The 15144-nt window shown below is 35.2% G+C and overlaps 1 protein-coding gene across 1 annotated transcript in view; it reads right to left on the bottom strand.

Annotated features, from left to right (window-relative positions):
• Positions 1–6771: 6771 nt before the first annotated feature.
• The window catches only part of lamc3 (laminin, gamma 3), a 182497-nt gene continuing 174124 nt past the window's right edge, over positions 6772–15144 (bottom strand). The window contains exons 22-28 of the mRNA XM_028463174.1: positions 13224–13425; positions 12567–12704; positions 11136–11238; positions 9654–9856; positions 8331–8471; positions 8118–8214; positions 6772–7034 (exon numbers count right to left, since the gene is read on the bottom strand). Coding sequence (XP_028318975.1) covers positions 6772–7034; positions 8118–8214; positions 8331–8471; positions 9654–9856; positions 11136–11238; positions 12567–12704; positions 13224–13425 — 1147 coding nt within the window. The remainder of the gene's footprint in view (positions 7035–8117; positions 8215–8330; positions 8472–9653; positions 9857–11135; positions 11239–12566; positions 12705–13223; positions 13426–15144) is intronic.

The following is a 15144-nucleotide window of genomic DNA, read 5'->3' on the forward strand; positions in this document are numbered from 1 at the left end:
TCCAGTACCAGGTGCTATGTTGAAGATGTAATCAGTGTTATTCACCTCACCTGTCACTAGTCATGATGTCACCACTAATCATTTAAACCTGTGTTCTCTCAGACCCAATGTGACATGTATAATGGTAGTAAAGCAGGAAAGATGAAGAGGATATAAATGAAAATGATAATGTCCCCACTGTGTAATTACCAAAGTTTGACTGCGTGCCAGTCAGGGAAACTTTGAAATAATTTCACACAGGCAGCTATTGATTAAATTATTTTAACACAAGTTGGACAGAAGGGACTGAATGCTTTAGGGCAGACATGGGAAACTGTTTTATTGCAGTATGTTTGGCCCCAAAGGTTGCAAAAAGACTGAAAAATACAACAGCAAAAAAAAAAAAAAAAAAACCCAGCAAAAATACACAAAATGATTTAAAAAATTCAATAAGTTTACAGAAAAATACCAAAAGGACAACAGAATTAGACACAAGTACAACAAAAATACACAAATGGATGACAAAAATACACTAAAGAAAAACAAAAAATACACAAAAGGACAACAAAATTACACAAAAAAACAACAAAAATACACAAATGGATGACAAAAATACACAAAATAACAAAAAATACACAAAAGAACAACAAATACACGAAAGAAAAACAAAAAATACACAAAAGGACAACAAAATTACACAAAAAAACAACAAAAATACACAAATGGATGACAAAAATACACAAAATAACAAAAAATACACAAAAGAACAACAAATACACTAAAGAAAAACAAAAAATACACAAAAGGACAACAAAATTACACAAAAAACAACAAAAATACACAAATGGATGACAAAAATACACAAAATAACAAAAAATACACAAAAGAACAACAAATACACTAAAGAAAAACAAAAAATACACAAAAGGACATCAGAATTAGACAAAAAAACAACAAAAATTACACTAAAGGACAACAAACAAAAGGACAAGAGAAATACACTAAAAGATAACAAAATAACAAAAGGACAAGTAAAATATGCAAAATGAACATCACACAGAAAAATAGATGAAAATATGGAAAACAACCACAAAAATACACAAAAGGACAACAAAATTACACAAAAGGACAACAAAATATACAAAATGACTATCATACACAAAAATAAAGGAAAATTATGGAAAACATCAACAAAAATACTCTAAATGGTAATTAACAAAATAACTAAAAATGTTACACAGTCTGTTCTGATTGGTCATTTTTTTTAAATTTGGATCTTTATAGCCCCTGGCTGTGATAAAAGTTGTTAATCTCTACTTTAGGGAGAGCCAATTGCCTTCCAGCTTTACTAATAAATAATCATAAGAGGTCTTTTTACTCACTAATCATGGGTTCATCCACATTAAATCTTAGCTATATGTTAAACTCGGTGTATAAACCCAAGGGTGTTTAACCTTGCCATGAATCAGCAGAAATGAGCTTCATCGACCCCAATGACTCTACAGGAAAGACGAGACTCACATAAACACGCAGGCATTAACTTTAAAACTTATTAAATTCATAGTTAATCCGTGCAATATTAAAGTTGACAAGTTCCCAAAGGGAGGAGAAATGTGTTCCACTTGGAGGGAAAAAGAAGATTGCATATGAGCAGAATATAAAATATGGTGATGAAGACAAAGTTTGATTTTTTTTTTTTTCCTTGTAGTTCCAACTTATAAGATTCAATTTATGTTTTAGAGTCAAAAAAGAAAAAGACACAGTACTGCAAAGACATTTGGCATTCGCATGTTTAGTTTATCCCTCTGATTGTGTTGCAGACAAACACTCATTGGACACATTTTTAAATTGCTCTTCAGTAAAAAAAAAAAAAGAAAGGATTCTCAATATCTCTAATAAATACCAGCTCTGAGTGCAATTTAATTTAACGTCATTAATACAAGTCACTGGTTTTTGAAGTCAAAATGAAAGCGTGTTCATGCTTTTAAATGGCTGAAACAAAACCTGTTGTTGAGTTGATGTTTTTTTTAACATTTGTTCATACTACATTAAGGTTTCAGGAAGGAAAATTTACTTTGATTTCCTGACATGTTTCGCTGATCGCTTTGATGTTTCCTTGACCTCTGCGTAATAATTCCAGCAGGTTAATTTTGTCTTTTTTTTGAATAACATGTTAAGGTTTCATTTATGCTGACAATTCTTTCAGGAAATTTTCTTTGATTTCCTGACATGTTTCGACTGTTAACTGCGTGTCTACTTCAAAGGCGTCTGCTGATCGCTTTGATCTATCCTTGACCTTGGCGTTATTTGTCTTTTTTTTTTTTTTTTTTAATAATATGATGATATGATTTTATTTATTGATACACATTTTTAAGGAAATTTACTTTGATCTCCTGACATGTTCGACTGTGAAATGCCAGTCTTCTTCAAAGGCATCTATATGTTAAGGTTTTCTTTTATTCAGACATATTGTTCAGGAAATTATTATGCAGAGGTAGAGGACACATCAAAGTGGTCAGCAGACGCCTATGAAGAAGACTGTCAGTTGACAGTCGAAACATGTCAGGAGATCAAAGTAAATATCTTGAAAAATTTATTATATTTCTGCTTGACTACAAAGGACTTATTATTATTATTATTATTATTATTATTATTATTATTATTATTATTATTATTATTATTATTATTATTATTATTATGTTAAATTGAGTGTCTCTTGTTTGAGGAAGGAATCACTGTAAGAATAAAGTAAAAACACTCCATATTCCTTCATGCAAGGTGCAAAACTTTTCAGAAAACGTCAATAAACAGAGTGTTTACACTGGAGATAAAAAAAACATTTTCCAAGTGTTAACAAGTCATGAGTGCATAATTTACCACAGCTAGTGCCATTTTACAGAGCATGTTTATTCAACTGAAATAAAGATGAATTACTTGAATAGAGAACATATTTGTCTAATAATAGTAATAATATCTGACATAATGCTTTTATAAACAAATCACTCCATCATATATGACCTCAGTGTCCCCACAACGTATGGAATTAATAGCTTGCAGATGTTTTCCCCAGCTCATATTATTCAAAATGAATTTGCATGTCTCTTATCAACAGTCATTATGCACGTGTCGTGCACGAATATACACGGACGCATTCATGTGCAGATAACTTCCAATTGCTAATGCAGCATTTCTCTCACATATTGCACTGCTTAGAGGGCTCTTATCAAAATTTAGCTCAGGTTTGTAGATGCAGAAGTTAACATTTATTGTTATGCTGACCAAAGCTAGCATCTATTAAGTAATAATGATATTAGCTAGTTAGCTAGCTATTCATGTCTCCACTTATCAATCTTTATGAAGTTTTTCTAAGCTTCTACATGATCTACATGGCTAATTTTTGTTCAAATTGAAGAAGGTTACAGATGATGTGAAATATATGATACTACGTGACAATAAATCATGTTATAAATACAGAAATCTGTCGTCCGCCCCCAAAAAATTGAACCAATCATCATTATCAAAGGCTATAAAAGCAGAAATACTTCAGGCAAAAAAAAAAAAAAAAAAAAAAAAGAAATACTTCAGGCAGCCCACTTTGCCTCTACTGTGGTAAAGTGGGGTTGAAGAGGTTAAATTCAAAGGATTTCAGTCTTGGAATCATTTTCTCTGCTAGTCCATTGTTTTGTCCAACCGCTGCATCACACTGGGTCACAAACACGTCAGATCGTCCAATAACAGCGATACAAGGTGGTATAACGGCTACTAAAAATGGAACAGATTGGGACTGCACGCATTGTGCAGCAGGGTAGTAAACTCTCAACTATCACCTGAGTCAGCTGTTTCAGACCCTCACATGAGCTGCTACACCACTTTCTTGTCCTCCTCACCTCTTATGACGACAGGAGTAGTCCATTTAAGACGATAGTCCATCGTTTTGTCCAACCACTGCGTTGCATTGGGTCACAAACACGTCAGATCATGTCAAAGGCGATACAGGATAGAATATAATGGCTACTAAAGGAATGTATATCACTGTAGCAAAACCATTATAAAGTCATTTTTTCACAATACTGCCCCTTTAAGTCAAGTCTTCCCAAGTCAAAAAAGCTCAAGTCCGAGTAAGTCATGAGTCAGTTGTTTTCAAGTCTTAAGTCGAGTTGCAAGTCCTCCGTGATTTTGTCGAGTCTGAAGTCATCAAATTTGTGACTCTAGTCCAACACCTCTGGAAATAACTAAGGGAATTTGTTTTGTTAATTCCTACACACTAATGCTTTTGACCATTCTTAACAAAAAAAGAAATTTAAACTCAGAATTTAGCACAATTGTGTCAATTTTCCAAGTTCATGGCGGTACGGCTGCTATTGGTCAGTAGCATTTCTTTATCTCTGCAGAAAAACATGAACAGAGACCACAGACAGAAGTTTAGTTTCCATTACAGTTTTTTGCAAAAAAAAAATTTCTAAATGTCGACAAAGTCTAATTACGTTTTGATCGTGTTTCCAATGAAGGTAGTTTTGGACAGGGCCCTCATAACTTCTCTGTAAAAAGATGAATGCTCCAAAGCTCCTTATAACACTTTTTAGCGATATTTCAAAATGTAGGTGTTTCCATTACCAGTTTTTATCGCGCTATTTAGATTTTGCACATTTCCAAGGTTAATGGAAACCCAGCTAGAGACAGAAGATGTTGTCCTGATAAGACTTTAAACTGTAATACAGCTCCTAAAATATGGAACTTTGAGGAATACCCAACGTAGACAACAGAACAATTAGAATGAGTGATAATTACTCATTCAAATTGCTTCACACAGTACACAGAGGAGTGGTGATAAATGAGAGGCAGCTGGCACAAATTAGTAGACGGTGCGGTCACACGGTAGGAAGCAAAAAAAAAGTCGAAAAACACACTGTAAGACTAAAACTAAAAAAGCACTTACAGCTTATTAGACACAAGCATTCAAAGCTTTATAGAAATGTTATTAAGAAATATTTGATCTGATTTGACCTTTGATGGAATTTAGTTTAATTAAAAACAAAACAACAATGAAAATCACAGTCATGTTTATTTTCTTACAATAAAATCTGTTACATTAAGTTATAAGCGAGAAAGAGCATTTTCGCTTACATTCGACTCATTAGTGTAAATTATCCAGGAGCCTTAGATAAGTGACTTTTACCCACTTGATGCTGCTTCAACAAGACGAGGACAGAAATAAACTGAAATGCAAATGGAAAAAAAAAACCTCTCACAGGTAAACAGAGTGGGATGTCTGATAGGGATGGTGAAACAGATTGTGTTGCTGCTGAATCCTGACCCGAACGCCCGCTGGGACCATAAAGACTGATCGTTAATTAAGTTATGCAGATGAAAAGGAGTTCAAGTGTAAATAGATGTGTCAGTCTGAAACTCAAGACGCACATGTTTAGGTCCACAAAGGAAATCAGTGCAAACTAGGAGAGAGACTTTTCAAAGTATGAAAAAGGATCAAAAAGTTGGAAGATGGTTGAGAAATAGTTGGAGACAGAGGCTGTGTTCAAAATGTCAAACTCCATACGATATAAATATACAGTATATACTGTAAATAGGAATAGAATGATCAGCGTTCCCACTGAAGTATACTTCCAAGTTTCTCAAGATGCATTTGGAACCTACAACGACAGAAACCTGAATCACACTGAGGCTAAATATCTCTGTTGATTCTCTATCTTTGAAAGTTCTGAAAACATTTTAAGTGAGAAAGTGACCCAGTAGGTCATGGGTGTCAAACTCATTTACGTTCAGGGGAAAACAAGCAATTTCAACAATATGCTCCCCAAGTTTGCACTTTGACGTTTAAATGATACATAAAGTATGTAAGGCGCTGACAATATCCAAGCAATAAGTGGCAGATACTGTATCAGTCCCTGCAGAATTTTATCTTTTAAATTTCATTGATTTTGTAACATATTTTTATTTAATTTTGTTAAATTATGAGAAATAAATTCAGGAAAATTAAGTCCTTTAAACGACTTTAGATTTAAAATGACTGTAGTCATGTGATAAAAGCATTGGAAAATTATGATCCTCCAGATATTGTGGAGTTTCATTGAATTTGTGTATTTAGAAGTGAAAGTGAATTATTTGGTAATTGACACAATAACTCCCAACGCCAAAATGGATGGTCTAAAGGGCCGGATTGAGTTTGACACGTGTGAAGTAGAATATCAACAGGTGGTAATTTCATCCATGAAACTCGCTGAAACACATTTTATGCCAACATTTTGGAAAAGTTCGGACACCCTCTATTGCACTACTGACAAATCTTTGGGTTCACTTCAAAACAAGAGCCCTATTTACTAAAGAAAACTCATAGAAGACAAGAAGAGATGTTTTTATTTTGAAAAGGTGATGTTTGGTTGAAGTCGATCCCAGGACGATTTTAAGTTCCGCTCACAATGCATCATGGGGCTTATGAGTATGACTGGTGTGCCCACCGTTGTTACTTAAAAAATGTCTCACATCCAGGTATTTCTCACATACTCAATCTTTTCATACTATCTAAAGTGAACACACTACATACTAAATTTGACTTAGTATGAGTAGTACGTTAGTATGACATTTCCAACACAGCCAGAGTAAAAGTTGGATGTTTTTGATGAAACACTTTCCTGTGTGCAGTGTGAATAATATTACAAAGGGTTTCAGTGCGAAAAGTAAAGCCTAAAATATGAAATAACATTACAGAATAAAAATGACTACTTTTTTCTTTTAATGTGAAACAGTCTGTAATCTAAGCCCTCATCATAAAAAGGGTTAGGCTTTTCCTGCTGCCGTGGCCTTAGGACAGGACTCAGGCAGGTTTAAGGCGATGTCCTTCAGACTGTCTCTCTCCTCTGTGATCTCCTCTATGTCCTGATCAATGACGGACAATCGGCTACGCTGGTCGTTTGAAGCTGAAAGTAACTTCTGGATCTTGGAGCTGAGAGTCGGGCTCTCCACGCTGCCACGCAGCATGCTCAGACGAAGAGCTGTGTCATTCAAGATCCGGTCAAATCGCTCCAATGGTACGCCTTCGTCTGATGATAAAGAATATCATAGATAGAGGATTAAAAAGATCTGTTTTCAGGCCAGGAAAGAATGTTAGCTGTAGCATCTGCCATGACATCGGGGACCCAACACCCTGACTGACCCCAGGGCCACATTATAAACATTCATGTCAGCATTTAGAATAATGACTGATCTGAGCATTAATACAGAAAACGTGGTCATTTTGTGTCTTTTTGTTGTGGTTTTGTGTGTTATTGTTGTCATTATGTGTGTTTTGGAGACATTTTGCTCATTTATCTGGTCAATAATATACTTTTCTCACATTGTTTATGGTACTTTTCTCTCATTTGGTGGTTCCTTTGTTGTTTTGTTGTCATTCAGTGTGTTTCTAATGTAATTTTGTTTAAATTCCTGTCATTTGGGGTTTTTGTGTTGCTGTTCTGTGTGTTATTTTATGTAATTTTGTATCTTTTTTGTTGCATTTGTGGTTTTGGAGTCAATTTTGCATACTGTGTTTTGTTGTCATTTTGTGCTGTTGTGCTTGTTTTTTATTTTAATTGTCGCTCAGTGTGTTTCTGAAGTCATTTTGTGTATTTTCCTGTCATTTGGTGTTTTAGCGTTGTAGTTCTTTGTGTTATTTTGAGTAATCTTGTGTATTTTTGTTGTCATTTTGTGTTTTTGGAGTCAATGATGTGTAAATTAGTTGTCATTCTGTAAATGTACATGTTTTTTGTTGTCGTTTAGTGTGCTTTGTAGTCTTTTATTGTATAGTGTGGTTTTTTGTGCATTTGCTTTGGGGGCCACACAAAAATAGAGCAAGGGGGCCATGAGTTGCCCACGTTTGGCCTAAATTAAACAACTTAGTCCTACATGAGTTTGCACAAAACACAGTTTGAATTAAAGGAGAGCATAACATTTCATCAGACGTTTTAATTAATTGTACATTATAGCAGCTGCAAAATGCAACAAAGGTCTAAATTATTCTTGTTTTACCATTAAAAGCAAAATGCATTAATAAAGGGACTTGACATTTAAAGTAAAATGAAGATTAATGGGAGTTTAACAGAAGATTAAAAAGTAGCTCTCTTGAACCCATTCAAAGAGGGACTTACCAATCTTAGCAATTAGCTCAGTTAATGTAAGCGAATAGGCCTCTAGCTGGACCTTGGCTGCTTCCACATCTTGCTTAATGCTGGTCAGAGAGACCTCCTGCTGGGAAATAAAGAGATACACTGCAGAAATCCTCTTTTTAAAGCTGTGCACTGGCTGTTGGGATCAATATGCATGAGCTCTGCTGTTTAAACGTGTATACGACTATTAAGTACCCCTGAGGTGAGCTGGGAGTTTGCCCTTTCAGTTAGTGACTCCTGCTCAGACAGCTGCTGCAGAGCCAAGTCCACATGTGAGCCGAGGTGAGCAGATGCAGTGCGTGTCTGTTTGGCCTGGGACAGAAGAGCCTTGGATTTCTGGAGGGGGGGAAAAATGAACTGCAATGTTTCCAACTTCTATAACAAAATATGCTAAATACATGAATGGAAACATTCATTGTGTACCCTTCAATTTTTTTTTTGAAATCTACAAATGTATCTAACAGCCAATTTAGACTCAACACTTGTCACAGAAATTTTTATTTTTACCACTGTTTCCTTTATGTATTTCTAAATATTCTGCTGTAGCTTCAATAAAGCAATATTTTTTTTAACATTTGGACAAACATTGCAGACCCTGAAGTTATATGCTTTTAATTGAAGCTCACTGAGGCTAAATATCTCTGTTGATTCTCCACCTTTGAAAGTTCTGAAAACATTTTAAGTGAGAAAGTGACCATGTAGAACATCAACATTTGCTCATTTCATCCATAAAACTGAAGTAGACACATTTTATTCACACATTTTGGAGATTTTTGGAGACTCTCCATTGTACTACTGACTTCAAAACAAGAGCCCTATTTACTAAAGTGTTAAAAAACGAATGAAAGACAAGAAGAGATGCTTTTATTTTGAAAAGGGGCTATTTGACTTTCAGCTTGAAGCCGGTGTCACGGTCTGAGTTCACATCACACTGATTTAAAAAAATAAAGTTACATTAGGTTAACTGTTTTTTACTGCAACGTATATTATAATCATGTTTTTTCCAACATGTGCTTTATTTTCATCCAAACAGAATACAAGTAATAATAATTAAAAACTGCATTGAATACATTATAAAACACATTTTTGATACAAACTCAATACATGTAATCATAAAAAGAAAATTGGCCATTCAGCACTCGTCAAATAACATTAGCTTTGAACCTTAGCTTTGAAACTACATTTTTTTTATCTCAGCACGACGGAAGAAGAAAAAAGCTAAGTGGAAGTAGCATGAATTCATTTTCCGGTAGTGTGCATGCTCATAACCGATCTCAGACTGATGTGAACTCAGACCGTGACACCGGTCCCAGGACGATTTTACATTCCACTAGCTATGCATCATGGGGCGGTTGAGTATGACTCGTGTGCCCACCATGCATACTTAAAAAATGTCCCCATATAGTATACATCCAGGTATTTCTTGCATACTCAATCTTTTAACATACTCATTTACAAGTAGTACGTTAGTACGACATTTACAACACGACCATGCTCTTGAATCTGTGTCACATGTACCTTTGCAACAGCATCAGCAGTGATTTCTGCTTCCTTTGAGGTGTTACTGGAGAGCTTTGCCATTTCCAGAGCTGGTTTTGTTATGTTTTCAATCTGCAGGACTCGTTTCCGGACATCAGTGAGGACTTTCTCCTGTAATGGTTTCTCCTTCTTCATTGCAGCGTTGGTCTGAATCTGCTGTTTAGGCCACTCAGCCACCATGTCTGTGTAGAGAGTCACAGGAAAACAAGTGGAACAGAACTTTATATATATATACAGTATATAATGTGTTGAGCTGAATCTCAATCTGAATAAATCCGAACTCCACTTCCCAGAGTGCACCTGTGGGGGAAAACAGGCTCAGTGTTGATCACTGAGTTCGATCACCTGAGAGGGACTCAGTTATTCAAACATGCAGAAGTTAATCAATGGATTCTGTCCAAAGACGTCAATGGTTGGTGAAATTTGTATTTATTATAATAGTTTTTGGAACTCTGCTTAAAATTAATGCTTTGTTTAAGTTGTTAAGCTAAATGGCAGATTAGAAATGTCACATTGCAGCATTAATTTAATTGATTTGTGTTGAATATGTTTGACCTATGGGCAACTATATCACAAAAATATGATTGTATACTGATCCAAAGGCCATATTATCAACATGTATGTCAGCATTTAGAATAATGATTGATCTGAGCATTAATACATACATTTTTCTTTGTCTGGTTCTGTCAGTTTGTCGCCATTTTGTGTGTTTTTGTTATTTTTTGTGTTCTTGTTGTATTTTTGTGTACTTTTCTGCTGTTGCTGCTGTATTTTCCTCTCATTTTGTGTAATTTTGTGGACAGTTTGTGTTTTTTTGGAGCTATTCTGTAATATGTTGTTGATTTCCAAAATCTATTTTCATTTTTCAGATATTTCTGGCGACCCCATTCAAGTTCCAGTGGACACCACATGGGGTCCCGACCCCAAGGTTGAAAAACCCTGATTTGGTTTTTATCATTTCTTGGGACCAACACTAACACTTTATTTGTTAATTCCTCTCTCTCTCTCCATCTCTCAAGTACCCCCTGTAGTACCATTGTGTACTTCTAGGGCTACACGTACCCCCATTTGAGAAACACTGTTTTAAAGAATCTAACTTAGCAAATACGTGTAATGAAACAGTATTTAGTGCCTCCTGAAAAGATTTATTTCTAGTTTTTAATCATTGTTGGTCATTTCCCACCTTGTTTGCCACCAAGATGAACCTTGTATTTTCAGTTCATGTTCTAATTAGGATAATTTCCATCATTATTATTATGATGATCAGTTTTAACCAAAAATACACATTTTAAAATTCCATATTTGTCATACTTTCTTTTGTTAATTTGCCTCTCTCTCAACTGCTCTCGCTCCTTTTAAATTCTTCGGCACAGGCCGTGACAAATCAATCTATGGAGAATAATTTGGCTTGACGTTGAAGCACAACAGAGACAGAGAAAGGATGAACAGATGCAGACGTACTCTCCCACTGTCTGTGCAGGGCGATGGCCTCCGATTCCACCTCTTTCCCCGTCACCACGGATGACAAGGCTGCAATCTTTGTCCCCTGAGCTCGAGTTCGCCACTTTGGAGAAATTGAAATGTGACAAAGACATGACATGAATTCAAGGATGCAGTGAACTTATGGTCATAAGGTGTGTTTATCGCTTTTACAGTTCACTGAACAAATTTCCAACAATTGTATTAGAAGTCATTCTTTTCTGTTCAGAAATGGGAAGAATTTCTGCCCTTGAAACATTCAATGTTGAAATATCCAGGTTTTTTTTTTCTCATAATCTTTCTAAAATATTGGAAGATCTAACTTCTTATCGAGCTACATGCTAATGATGCTAGCAAAAGACAAATAGACCAATAAAGCTCATATAAAACAATTAGCGTCGTTAATTAAAGAAAAAATAAAGCACTAAAAGAAATAACAGTCGATCGCATTTTTGTTTTTTTTGCACTCCAAACAGCGCGGAACCTTTCTCATTGCACGAGTTCCCGGTAGACCCATAATAATGATGCACAGACCACAACACAAGAAACAGGAGAAGCCATCTGGGAGGTCGTCTTTCTGCATTGTAAGCATTCACTTTAGCTTAAAAAAAACCAACTAAGTGCTGTTTTTTTTTTATTTTAACACACCAAAAAAACTTTGTTTAACAAAGTTTACAAAAAATGTGTCAACAATGCAATTATAATAAACACAATTTTGTTGTTTAAGCTAATTTATTGTTTTCACTGATTCAGTCATATACCGAAATCTGTTTAAACTGGAAAACATTGCTTCTCGTGTCAAATGTTACGTGATTATACTGTATGAGATTAAATAATTACAAGGTTCATAATTATTAGATTTTTTTTTTTATTTTTTAAATTGAGTCCCACCACTAAAAATAACATTTAGAAAATTAAGTTACAACAATAAACAATAAAAAAAAATAGGGAACCATAATCAAAAATAATTTAAATTGAAAAACATTGCTTCTTGAGTGAGATTAATTTAGAATAATTAATCACAAAGTCTCTAATTAATCAGTTTTTCTTTTGTTTTTTTAAATCGAGTACCACAACTAAAAACAACATTTGCAAAGTCTCTTTTCTTTTTCTTTTTCTTTTTCTTTTTTTAAAGTAACGTTAATAACAACTAGACCATTAAGTTACAACACTAAACAATGATAAAAATAAAAAATTTAAATAAAATCAATATCAGGTATTTGCAAACATTTTTTAAGGAAAGTTGAATCCTAATGTGAAGAATTAAATTAGTTGCAAGAAATTATGAAAAGATTAGAGATTACCAGTTAAAGGTGAACCAAGGCATATTCAAAATAGACTGAAATTTAGGATTTAATACCATAAAATAAAAGCATAATAAATAATGAACCATTCAATTTAAAATATGGTTACCATGTTGATGTCCTCTATGATCTTTAAACTCTTATTGGCTGTTTGCATTACAGGTTGCATCTCTTGTTCCATTGTACTGACAATTACATTTTTGCGTTGGATTTTTTCTTCGAGTTCCTCCCGTTGTTTCGTCAAATCCTGTCCCCAAAAAAAAAAAAGAATGTTAGGATACAGCAATGATAAAGATAACGGCAACCTTTATTAGTCCCACGAAGGGCAGTTTCAACAGCAGATAAATAAAACAGCATGATAAAAAAAATGGAAATATACACACATGGGCCTGTATACACAGAGAGGAAGAGGAAAGACATTGCACAATAAAAACAGAATATATACACATAATGGCAGGGAGTTGGTTAATAAAGTCATTTATTATTCAGCTGTAAAATCTTCACCAGGGCATTTTTTTTCCTTTTTTTTTTTTTTGAATTAATTTTATTATTGAATAGTGATTAAACATTATGCTCTGATTTATTACCCTCCTTAAGAGCAAATCCACTCAAAACTTTTGAGAATTCTCATTCAGTTTTCCCAATAGTTGAACCAAGATGAACTCAAACTACAAATACCTACTCACATACTCTTGTCAAAATAATTTCCACCCTCGTTTTTGATGTAAAATAATCCACATCTCCTATGGGGGACACGAGAACTGACCTTGTGTGTTTGGTTGAGCCACGTTTGGTTCGCCTCTGGTGATGAGTTGGCATTTTTTGGAGCCAACTGATGTAAAGATGATGTGATATTTCCCAGGGCTGAACTCAAAGCTTTGTTTTCTTTTTCCAGGGCCGACTGTTCCACCAGCGTCTCATTCATCTCAACTGCCAACTTGTCCTTGTGCAGCTGCATGTTTGCTATTCTAAAGGTAGAAGCACAAGTCAAACACTTAATAAAACATTCCACTTACAAACAGGATGATTATGCACTCATTTCACTCCTCAGTGTTGTTATCACTAAGCCAGTGCACCACTCTTAATCTCTTTCACTTTTTTGTATTCGTCTACTCTTTCCTCGCAGCTGCATATATTATCTGTAACGTTGCTAACAGGTATGCTAATGTAAGAGCTGACTTGAATTTTTTGTGGCTTTTAGCAGATCAAAATCTGAAATTTTTATGTTTTTTTTTTGCTGTGATGTTGCTACACAACAGATGATGATACGTTATTCATAACTGCATGTCGATTATGGCTGAAACCCTCGGACTTTTGCACTGCCAATTATGCAAGTACGCAGAAACCGGCCCTCTGATTTATATTGCAGTTTTATGAGGGGTGTCATGATAAAATTCCCCCAGTTCCAATACAATACTGATATTGAACCTTGACTATTAGCTAGGAATGCACTACTACTGGTCCAACACTGCACCAATACTCCTACTCATTGAGGTTGAGGGCTTGGGGTGGAGAAGAGGAAAGGATTGCAGCCAGCCGCTGGGGGGCGCGTGCATGCAGCCTCTTGTGGATGCTACACTTGCCCCTCCTGTAGCATGAAGAGGAGGGAGGGTAGACTGAGGGCCAACTAAGGCGTTCAGAGCTTCATCTCTACACAAACATCTTGGTGAATAGAAGAGACAGCCTTGAATGGCTGCCTGTGGGAGCCAATGATGATAAGCAGTTTGTTTTTCAATACAGGCTAGCACAGTTTTGATAGCCTTGAGTCCTGGTCTCTAGCAGTAATCCAATAAGGTGGCTTAACTTGCCAAGCATTTTATTTCTCCAAGTTGGATTCAATTCTGCGTAAACGTTCCAAAGTAGCCTCCTGCTTACTTTTGAGTTTGTTGATCACATGAGTTTGAGGATTAAAAGCCCTGCACCATCCATCAGAGATGACTGGCAGCCTTCCCAAAACAGCTGCCAACGTAATGCGGACTTTGCGATAGGTCAGAAAGCTGCCAGCTCCAATCAGCAGCATTCCTGATACCATAATTCCAATCATGATGTCTATCACATCCTCAATAGAAAGAATGGACTCATTGCAGGAGTCAAGCGCATATCCTTTCTTGTCAAAAAAATTTGGTCAATTGCATTTGGAGACTTAATTCCATAATTTCGGTTTTGAATAGAGATGTAGAGAGAGGCTCCTATTATATTCACAAGACAAAACAAGCAGCAGCAAGGGCAGATAAGGGTGGGAGAGGGAGCAGAGAAAAATGCAACTGCCTTCGTCGAGTAACAGAATAGTAAGTATCGGTACTCAGGGATCGTCAAGTACACATGATTAAGTGCTGGTATTGTATCGTTTGGTATTGACGCATCCCTACTATTAGCTAACAGCCAATATTGATATCGGTTCAATCCGATATCAACACTAATCACATAGTTGTATTACTTATTTTGTAGTGTTGAGTGTTTCATTAAGTGATATTACTCAGAGAATAATAGTCAGCAACAGTGGGTAAAGGAGAAAAACTGATCCATTTATTCTTAACCAATGGATCATGTACATTTTAATGTTAAACATGTATACAATTAAATTAAACATAACAAATGAGAAAATGAGACAACCCTGAAAAATTGCCCCATTAAATCTAATATATACAATATACTTTCAGAGTTTATTTGGGAGATTTTAGATGCGG

Source organism: Gouania willdenowi, chromosome 12, assembly GCF_900634775.1.
Source record: "Gouania willdenowi chromosome 12, fGouWil2.1, whole genome shotgun sequence".
NCBI classification, from domain to species: Eukaryota; Metazoa; Chordata; class Actinopteri; order Blenniiformes; family Gobiesocidae; genus Gouania; species Gouania willdenowi.